Here is a 10575-nt window from a genome sequence, read left to right as displayed (position 1 = left end):
GCTGGAAGCCAGGCTTGGGCTTTACTTCTCTTCTGAGTTGAGCTGGATAAGCACTTGCACCTGAGAATATGTACCCTGGGGTCCAGGAAACCCTTGATGTCCCTTCTGTAGAGGCTAAAACAGTGAGGGTTTGACCCCCAATTTCTCACCCTTGCTCCGCAAGGCTACTCCTACCCCCAGCCCATGCCCTGACCCAACTTCTCCCTAAAAAGTATCTTTGGGAATGTGTCAACTCTTGGTCTCTCCACCAGACTCTGGTACTATTGGGAATCTCAAATTCCTCACTCACAAAACACCCTCCGAATAATTCCATCTTTTCAAAAACTTTCTTTTAAGTGACCCTAGACTCTCAGGAATCTCATCTTCACCTAGAAAACATAATTTCAGGTGTCAGGAGTGATGGTACAATGGGAAAGGCCTGCTTGTCTTCCATGTGGCTGCCCTAGGTTCAAATCCTGACATTACATATGGTCCTTCCAGGCACTTCTAGGAATGATTCCTGAGTACTGCCGGGTTGGCTACCCCTCAAAACACACACACAAAACAAACAAATAAACAAAAATAACAACACCTCCTGTCCCAACTCCCTGAAAACAGAATTTTGGGCTCTGCTGCTGGTCTCCTGCGCCCCCTTGTGGCCTTCCTCCTCTTTGCTGGGTGTGGGCCCAAGCTTAGTTTGAAATGCAAAGTCTGGGTCTTACCCTAATGGTCCACCCTAGGTACCACTACTGTTGCTCACTGTACTCAGGGAAGAAGCTGCAATTCGGCCTCACCCTGTCAGCTGTTCCCATTCTTTCCAAAAATAAATTTGTCTTCTTCCATCCAGTGAAAATTTCTAGACATCGGACAAGCATTTAAGTCAACAACCAGGTGACCCCAGTGTGCCTCAAGGGTGCAAGTCCCACTACAATTATGTGCCTTTGGCATGCCAAAAGCACAGTGGCATTTATCCCTGGATTCTTTCTCTCCCCAACCCCCTATTCCAGGCTTATTATAACCAAAACACAAGAGAAGTGCCAATTGCGAGCTATTCTATAGAACCACCCCAGTTCCCATTTTTTAATCTCCCCAATCCTTTCCATAATATAACATCATCTCCAAATGGGGACTATAGTCCCCCAATAGGCCTTTTGAACATATATCTTACACATCACCTCTAAATGATAATGGAATCACCAAAGAGACAAGTATTTGTATCTGTTTTGATCCCTACTGGGTTGTGTGCAAGGAAAGATTCCCTGAGCTCACAACATAGTCACTGAATGAAGGCATAACTGCATAGAGAGCTGCCTGTTTCTATGTTATGGAATCTAGTATGCAGCAGGATGAACACACCATTGTTTATATAACTAGACCTCTACTCAGAGTTTATTCTGTTTACATGGGCCGTCCGGGAATACAGTGCATGTGTGTAAGTCAATTTGGCAACTCTGTTATATATTGCATATATAAGAAGCATTACTTCTAGAAAGGAAATGGATGGATTTACAGATATTTATATTATGATTGATATTACAAAGTATTTTCTATCTTAGAGTAGCTTCAATGCCTACCACCAGCAAAATATGAACAGCGGAATTGGTGGAAAACAGTCCTTTCAAGTATTATTTTTACTGCCATTGAATATCCTCTGTATGTCTAAATTTTATGTTCCTTTTTTCTGCTCTTGTTAATATAGTTTGTCCATTTTTCTGTTTGGTCATTTGTCTTCTCATGCATAAAATACCTTTACATGTCAAATATATTACTCTGCTACTTGTATGAAGAATTGCCAGTATTGTCTCCTAATTTATGAGAAAACTCCAAAAAAGAAGAATGAGCAAGGTAATGTAAGATACTAGCATTCCCAAGTACTGTAATTATTCAAACCCACAGGACAGACACCTGGATGATGAATAGCATAACAGATTCCAGAAATAGATGTGAATGCTCTGGTAAGTAAGTAGGTATTACAGGAATATTTCCTGTCACTGAGAAAGGAAAAAAAGATCTTCAGAAATAATGTGGGGGTAACTGTATCTCCATTTAAAAACACCCTACATTTTTTTTAGTTTTGTCTTGAGGCCACACCTGGCACTGTTCAGGGCTTACTTGTGGCTCTGAGCTCAGAAATCACTCCTAGAAGCTTGGGTCCATATAGGATGCTGGGAATCAAACCTGGATTAATCACATTCAAGGCAAATGCTTTCCTCTCTGTACTATCACTCAGGCACCCCACACCCCATATCTTATGCCAAAATAATTTTAGTGGTTAAAATATGTTAGATAAATGAAATGAAATCTCAGGGGTCAGAGAGATAGTGCAGAGGAAGGCAAATGCTTTCCCTGCATGTAGTGGACCGAGATTTGATTCCTGGCTTCCCATTTAATTTCCAAACATTGCAGAGCCAGAAGTAAGCACTCAGCACAGCCAGATGTGGCCTCAAGACAAAACATAAAATTACAAAGCCACTAAAAGAAAAGATGAAAAAAATTCTTGTTGAGGGTCTGGAGGTAGGAAGCATGCTTTGCATGAAGCTGACTTAGGTTGGATCCCTAGCACCATTTGGCCCCCCAATTCCCACAAGAAATGTATCCTTGAGCACAGAGCCAGAAATACGCCTGGATGTCTTCCCCTCAAAAGAACATTATAGTTGAAACAACTGAAATATGGAAGATCTGTTATGCTACTTTGAATGAACTCATTCATAGTATTAGTTTATCTGGCCATTGATTGGCAAGTTTTTTCTCTCTCATTGAGGGCTCTTTGATGGAAGTTCCTTTAATTTCTTGTGATCAGAAGATGAGCAAAAAAGATTGATTCTCCAAATAATCAACATCTATATAAAAAACCTACATAGGAGGAGATGAACTTGGTTCCCCAACCCTTAATTATAGGAAAATTTAAACAGAAAGCACACCAATTTAGTTGATCTTACAACAAGGAGTTGAGGCTTAGTGAAGTATGTACTTTTGAAAAGGTTGGTCTCCATCCCCTGTGTAGTAAGAATTTAAATGTTATTAATACAACTGTTGATCAAGCCAAGCACATTATTTTACTTCATTGTGTTAATAGGAGTATTGATTATATAAATATATAAATACCCCAAAGAAGTTTATCCATATACAAAAGGGAATATATGAAAACCTGTTCTAAAAGAGTCAGAGAAATAGAGGTACTTATAAAAATATAAAGGAAAAGTCAGGTATCACCTATATAAGTCTAGAATATTATCAAAAGAACAGCTATAAACTCAACACATGTATGACAAGGGACATATGAGTGCTATCTGATGTGTAAAAATAATTTGACTGCATCCCACATTTGAGGCACAGGTTCAAACATGCAGATTGCAACATGAGATTTCGGTGTGCAACAAGCAGTGACTCAATCCATGCTATTTCAAAAGATTAACTTGAGTCCCAGTTCTGTGATGTATTATTCTTTAGAAAGCTGAAGTTCCTGGGTGGGCCTCCTCATGAACCAAGAAGGACAGCACGAGTTGGTCTCACTGTATTGTGCTCATCACATTGGTGAGAAGATGATTGTGCTTGGCACAATCCCTGACACTTTGTTATTATTCTCCACAGATGATGTCCATTTTCCTGGCAAGCAAGTACATAAGAGACATTCACAGAGGCAGGGAAGGCTTACTTAGAGGAAACATCCATGAGAAATATGATTGTGCAGTTAGAGGATTGAGAGGTGTCTTTCTGCATATACTAGATGATCACACAATAAAAGTTGGATCTGAGCTCTCTTTGGAACTGGTCCCAACTTCATTGATACTGAGGCTATCAGGGTGAAGCCCTAGTTACAGCACTGGCTGCACTGGGGACTAGCATGCATCATAGGGGTGCTCTAGCAACTCCCCATTAGAGTGGAGGGACATCTGGATAACTGCCTCTACAGAAGCTTTCCAGGGTTTTTTAATCATAATTTCAGAGTGCTCCTCTTCAAAGTCAAATAAGTTAAGAGCATAAACTCATTCCCAAGCAAGTTGGATTCCCTGTTACGATAAATCATACTTCACAGCATCTGCCTCAGTGGCCTGGCAGCACCCAGGTCCTGATAAAGGACCATCACCAATACAGTCCCTCCACTTCTTCTTCCCTCTAGGCAAATATGGTCCTTCAACCTTTGTTTCTGACCTGCCTTTTTCTGATCATCTTTACATCCTGTGATTTCACCGTTGAAACCATTCATTTGAGAAGTTATCCTTGCGATGAGAAAATCCTCAATGATTCCATTATAGCAGACTGCAACAATCGCCAGCTGAAACAGGTTCCCCAAACCGTGGGTAACTATGTGACAGAACTGGACCTATCTGAGAATTTCATCACACACATCACCAATACCTCATTCCTACACCTACCGAATCTAACAAAGATCAACCTCAACCACAACACCAAGTTCCAGAGGCAAAAGGACTCCAAGATGACCAAGCAAGGCATGGATATTATGAAAGATGCATTCCTCAACTTAAAGCTCCAGGAGCTGTGGCTGGAGGATAATCTACTCGAACAAATACCAGCAACTTTGCCGGACTCCTTGAAGCAACTGCGACTTACTCAAAACAATATTGTCTCAGTAACAGAAAATAACACTCTGGGACTGGCTAATCTGGAAGTTCTCTTTTTGGACTGGAACTGCTATTTTGGCAACACCTGTAATAAGACATTGAACATCCAAATGGCCTTTCAACATCTTAAGAAACTGAAGGTGCTCTCCTTGTCTTTCAACAACCTTCACCAAGTACCCCCAAAACTTCCTAGATCCCTCAGAGAACTTTATCTCAGCAACACCAACATCCACACCATCAATCAAACAGATTTCAAGAAATTGGTCAATTTGAGAGTATTGGATCTCAGTGGGAACTGTCCAAGGTGTTACAACGCCCCATTTCCATGTAATCCCTGTGACAATGGTGCATCCATTGATATACATCCTCTGGCTTTTCAAACCCTGAACAAACTCCACTACCTAAACCTCTCCAGCACATCCCTCCGCAACATTCCTGCCAGATGGTTTGAAAATATGACTCAGCTGAAAGTGCTCCATCTAGAATTCAACTATTTAGTGACAGAAATTGCCTCAGGAGAATTTTTCACCAAACTGCCTAATTTAGAAATTCTTGATTTATCCTTTAACTATCAACATCCAGACTATCCCAAATATGTTAACATTTCCCCAAACTTCTCTCACCTTAAAGCCCTCCAGATATTGCACCTCCGAGGTTATGTCTTCCAAGAACTCAGAAAACAGGATTTCCAGCCCCTAATGAATCTCCACAATTTAAAGACTATCAACTTGGGCATTAACTTTATCAAGCAGATTGATTTTACTATTTTCCAAAATTTCTCCAACATGACCATCATTTACTTATCAGAAAACAGAATATCACCTTTGGTAAATGAAATCCAGCAAACGGATGCCAACAACATTTCTTTTCATAGTCACATCCGAAAGCCACGCTCTACAGATACTGAGTTTGATCCTCATTCCAATTTTTATCATAACACTCATCCTTTAATAAAGCCACAGTGCTCAGCTTATGGCAAAGCCTTAGATCTGAGCTTAAACAGTATTTTCTTCATTGGGGATAAGCAATTCGAAGCTTTTAAAGACATTGCCTGCTTAAATCTGTCTTCAAATGCCAATGGTCAAGTGCTTCATGGGACTGAATTTTCAGCTGTGCCTCATATCAAGTATTTGGATCTGACAAACAATTGGCTGGATTTTGCCGATGACAATGCACTCCATGAACTCACGGAGTTAGAAGTCCTAGATCTCAGCTCCAATTCGCATTATTTCCAGATAGCAGGAGTGACACACTGTCTAGGCTTCATCCAGAATCTAACACAGCTAAAAGTTTTAAACTTGAGCCACAACAATATTTACACCCTGACAGAGTTCCAGCTCAAAAGTGCATCCCTGGAAGAATTAGTGTTCAGTGACAACCGCCTAGACCTTTTGTGGAATGCAGATGACAGCAGGTACAGGCAAATTTTCCAGCATTTGGAAAACCTAACAAGGTTGGATTTATCTTTAAATAAACTTCAGCGTATCCCAGATGACGTGTTCGGTTACCTTTCCCCCCACCTCACCCAACTTTATTTAAATGACAACAGGTTAAATTTCTTTAATTGGACGCTACTCCAGAATTTTCTTCATCTCCGTTTGCTTGACTTAAGTAGAAATGAGCTTTTCTTACCCAGCAGCCAATCGAAATGCACATCGTCTCTTCAGACACTGCTCCTGAGTCAAAACAGGATTTCCCAACTGCCCTCCAGCTTTCTTGCTGAAGCTGGCAATCTGACACACCTTGATTTAAGTGACAACTTGCTCAAGATGATCAACAAATCTACACTCCAAACTCAAGATGGTGTGAAGTTAGAGGTTTTGGAGCTCGGTGGAAATCCTTTTGACTGTACCTGTGACATTGGTGATTTCTTAATGTGGATTGATGAAAACCAGAAGGTAAAAATTCCTAGGTTGGCAACTGTCATCTGTGCCAGTCCTGGGGATCAAAGTGGAGAGAGTATTATGAGTCTTGATCTCACTACCTGTGTTTCAGACACCATGGCAGCCACGCTCTCTATCTTCACATCTTTCATCACCATTGCGGTGATGATGGCTGCCCTGGGTCATCACTGGTTTTATTGGGATGTCTGGTTCATCTATCACATGTGCTCGGCAAAGATGAAAGGCTATTGGTCTCTTTCCACATCCCAGACTTTCTATGATGCTTATGTTTCATATGATACCAAAGACGCTTCTGTAACTGACTGGGTTATCAATGAGTTGCGCTTCCACCTTGAAGAGAGTGAAGAGAAGAGTGTGCTCCTCTGTTTGGAGGAGAGGGACTGGGACCCAGGGTTAGCCAACATTGATAATGTCATGCAGAGCATTTACCAAAGCAAGAAAACGATCTTTGTCTTAACCAAAAACTATGCAAGAAACTGGAACTTTAAGACAGCATTCTACCTGGCCTTGCAGAGGCTCATGGATGAGAATTTAGATGTGATTGTTTTTATCTTGCTGGAGCCTGTGCTTCAGCATTGTCAGTATCTGAGGCTGAGGCAACGTATCTGCAAGAGCTCCATTCTCCAATGGCCTGACAACCCCAAGGCGGAAGGCCTGTTTTGGCAAAGTCTGAAAAATGTAGTCTTAACAGAAAATGATTCTCGGTACAACAATTTGTATGTGAATTCCATTAAACAATATTAAATATTGTTGAGCCACAGTTTAGCCATGTAATAAAACTTAAAGCCATTACCATTACCATCTGTCTCCATTCTCTCTTGTTGGGAAACAAATAACCCCAAAACTGAGTGGCTTACCCCTTATCTGTCACTGTAAGTCAGGAGTCTAGGCCTAGGTTCAATATCTTTTGCTATGGCTCTCTCAGACACCCTGTACTCTAGGGGTCAGTTAGTGTTATAGGCATCTCCTAGAATTAGGATCCACTTTTAAGTTCACATTCTTGTGGTTCCTGTCAGAATTCATTTTCTCCTGAGTGGCTGGCCAGATGCCATGCTAATTTCAGTCAGACAGAATTCTACCACACAGAAGCTGGCTTCATTCTCCAAGCCACTCTAAGACTGATAGTGGGTGAGATGGATGGCACTATATTTTATGACCTCATCAGGGAACTGATAATCTATAACCTCATTCTATTGGTTGGAAATTAGTCACAGGGCTCCCCATGTTTGAAACTGATAGGGGATATGGGATGGTCTCTGCTGGCCATCAGGATTGTAGACTATGAAAAAGCAGGCAGCAGTTATTGCGGGCCAATTTAGCAGCTGGTTTACTATACCTTCCTTCTAACATCTAAAAACTTTTACAACTATAACTAACAGTCTTGAAATGAAGCTTCTGTTTAGCTTTAACATCTCTCCTGAAGACATGGATACCTCAGCCATGGCTATATCAGTCTTTCCTTTATAATTACTTTGACCAACGTAGGCTATACATTTGGTTTTTCAGGCTTACATGCCAAGTCAGGCTAAGATGGGTAGGTTTTCAAGTGGATATTTTTTACTTCTATTTCTTTTAAGTATGTAGCTACGTTAGAAACACTGAGACTATTTGTCAATTTTCATGGCTGAAAATCTTGAATTGATGACTTAACATGCTTTCCTTCAGGTCAGAGATATAGAACAGCAGTAAGCTACTTTTCTTACATGCTACTAACTGGGGTTCAATCCCCAGTACATATAGTCCCCCGAGCACCTCTAGGAGTGATCCCTGAGCACAGATTCAGGAGTAAGCCCTGAGCACTGCCAAATATGTCCCCCCAAAATAAATAAATCATAAAAATACTTCACATGATGATTATGTGAGAAATATATAGAGAAACTAAAAAGGAAGCAGTTTTTGTTAACTTTTGACATTAAGATCATTATAATTAGAACAACTTATTTTGTCTTTGCTTACCACCGAAAAGTCATACCTATAAGTACCCTTTCTGAGTGCCTCTATTCTTCCTGCCCATCCGCCCATGCTATTCTGGGTTCTTCAAAGCAGTCAATAGCATCTTCTCTCCAATGAGAATCTGAATCTACAAGAGGCATCTTATGAAATCAAACTGAAAACCATTTGAATGTATCCAAACATAAGAAAGTAAAGTTTCTTTAGAAAGTAAAGCAGAAAAAGCTGCAATGCACCATCTTTTCTTCAGTAAAGTCCCTAAGTTATGCTTGCATAATCTTTGAATAGTATGTGTTTCCAACAACAAAGTCAACTCCTAGACTTGATGAAAACTCTGGTGTTTTTCAAAGGTAAGGGACAATGTTATAAGGAATGATCAAAGGGATCTTTTGGGTGGTGGGGAGGTGGCCCTGGAACTTTGGGTGTGCAAGTGATGACAATTCCACACAAAAATTTGAAATAACACCTGGCTATCTTTCAGACTGTAAACCCAAATGTAAGGCAATTAAAACACTGGAATCTGAAAATTTGTTTCTAAGGAACTGAAAAAATGAGGTTATGAAACATAGACAAAGTCAAAGACCATGTACCAAAGACCATTTCAGTTTTGTCACAGTGAAACCTGTCTTGTGATATTTATATTAATAAATTTATATATGCTTGTGTTTGCTGAAGCATGGGAACAAATATTTGAAGGCAGGCTTGTTCTATGAAGGGAAATCCTAAAGAGATGATGCATTAATTTGTTATCGAGCTCATTCCTGTGTCCCTTCACACTGTGAGGAAAATCAAAATGTATATTTTAAGAAATAACATTAGGGGGCCGGCGAGGTGGCGCTAGAGGTAAGGTGTCTGCCTTGCAAGCGCTAGCCAAGGAAAGGACCACGGTTCGATCCCCCGGCGTCCCATATGGTCCCCCCAAGCCAGGGGCAATTTCTGAGTGCATAGCCAGGAGTAACCCCTGAGCATCTAACGGGTGCGGCCCGAAAAACCAAAAAAAAAAAAAAAAAAAAAAAAAAAAGAAAGAAAGAAATAACATTAGAAAATCAGGATTTGTGCTAAGTTCACATACTTTGGCACATACTTCTTTTGAGAGTTACAACTAACAAAGGTGACATACAGGCTTGGCTTAAACTTCTTGTGAGCAAATATTTTTTATGAAGTGGGACATAGTGAACTTGGTGGATGAGTTTATTTCTCATATTCACTTTTGCCTCAATGCATTGATATTTGAAAATAGGACTTAAAATTTGTTAAATATAAAGTCAACATCATGCCAGAGGGAGCTCAATGGGCTGGTATGCCATGGTCTCCTGAGCACTTCTGGGAGAGAACTCCAAGCACTGAGTTAGGAGCCCTGTCCAGTGTGGCCTCAAATTTAGTTTTTGAGTATTTTTTTCATCTGTTCTCAGAGATGATTACTCTTGTCTCTGCATTCAGGGATCACTTACACCTGGTGGGACTCAGGGGAGCAAATGTAGTGCCATGGATTGACCCCAGGTCTTCCCCATACAAGTCAAGTGCCTTACCCTCTTTTCAACTCTTCCATTTTTTAGTGTTTAATTTTTTATTTTTATTATTAGAACAAAGATGCAAAGAAAGAGGACAAGGTAAAGTTACAGTGGAAGGACAATCACCCATAAACAAAATTCTCAGAAGTACCCTTGCTGATATCTTAACTTTGAACTTTCAGCCAAAGAACATTAAGATAAATAAAACAGAACCCATGTACAATTACTTTGTACCTCAAGTCCCCAGATTGTAATACTTTATAATGTTTCTTAGCAGCACACAAAGCAATCGAAAGCCATAAAACTTATGTAACTCCTTAAACATTAAAGGCATAGTATTTTTTTACATTTCCATGCACATGCATATTAGTTTAAGTTAACCTAAAAATTTAAGTAGTTTTTTTTAAGGATTAGAGTCAAAGGAGCACAGTAAAAATGGTGTTAGAGTGGCAATTATTGTTTGCATAGGCCCATCAAAATATGAGGGACATGGAAACAAAAAACCTTGGCCTAAATACAAGGAGACCCTACCCCTGAAGTTTCCTGGCATAAGACCAACTCTAGGCTCCAGGCAAGCTAGTTTGTCCAATCCAAGACATTATCTGTAGTGTAAAACACTTTTATTTTTCACACATTCTCTGTTGTTGG

The 10575-nt window shown here is 40.2% G+C and overlaps 1 protein-coding gene across 1 annotated transcript; it reads left to right on the top strand.

Annotated features, from left to right (window-relative positions):
• Positions 1-4105: 4105 nt before the first annotated feature.
• Positions 4106-7210, top strand: TLR8 (toll like receptor 8). The gene has a single exon (XM_049767091.1). It carries the CDS (start codon positions 4106-4108, stop codon positions 7208-7210), a length of 3105 nt encoding a protein of 1034 aa, XP_049623048.1.
• The last annotated feature ends 3365 nt before the right edge of the window (positions 7211-10575 follow it).

Source organism: Suncus etruscus, chromosome X (assembly GCF_024139225.1).
Source record: "Suncus etruscus isolate mSunEtr1 chromosome X, mSunEtr1.pri.cur, whole genome shotgun sequence".
Classification (NCBI taxonomy): Eukaryota; Metazoa; Chordata; class Mammalia; order Eulipotyphla; family Soricidae; genus Suncus; species Suncus etruscus.
This window is presented reverse-complemented; position numbering and strand designations above follow the sequence as displayed.

Bases quoted from the DNA above. Each gene is read 5' to 3' on its own strand.
- TLR8 (XM_049767091.1), top strand. From the start codon at position 4,106: ATGGTCCTTCAACCTTTGTTTCTGACCTGCCTTTTTCTGATCATCTTT.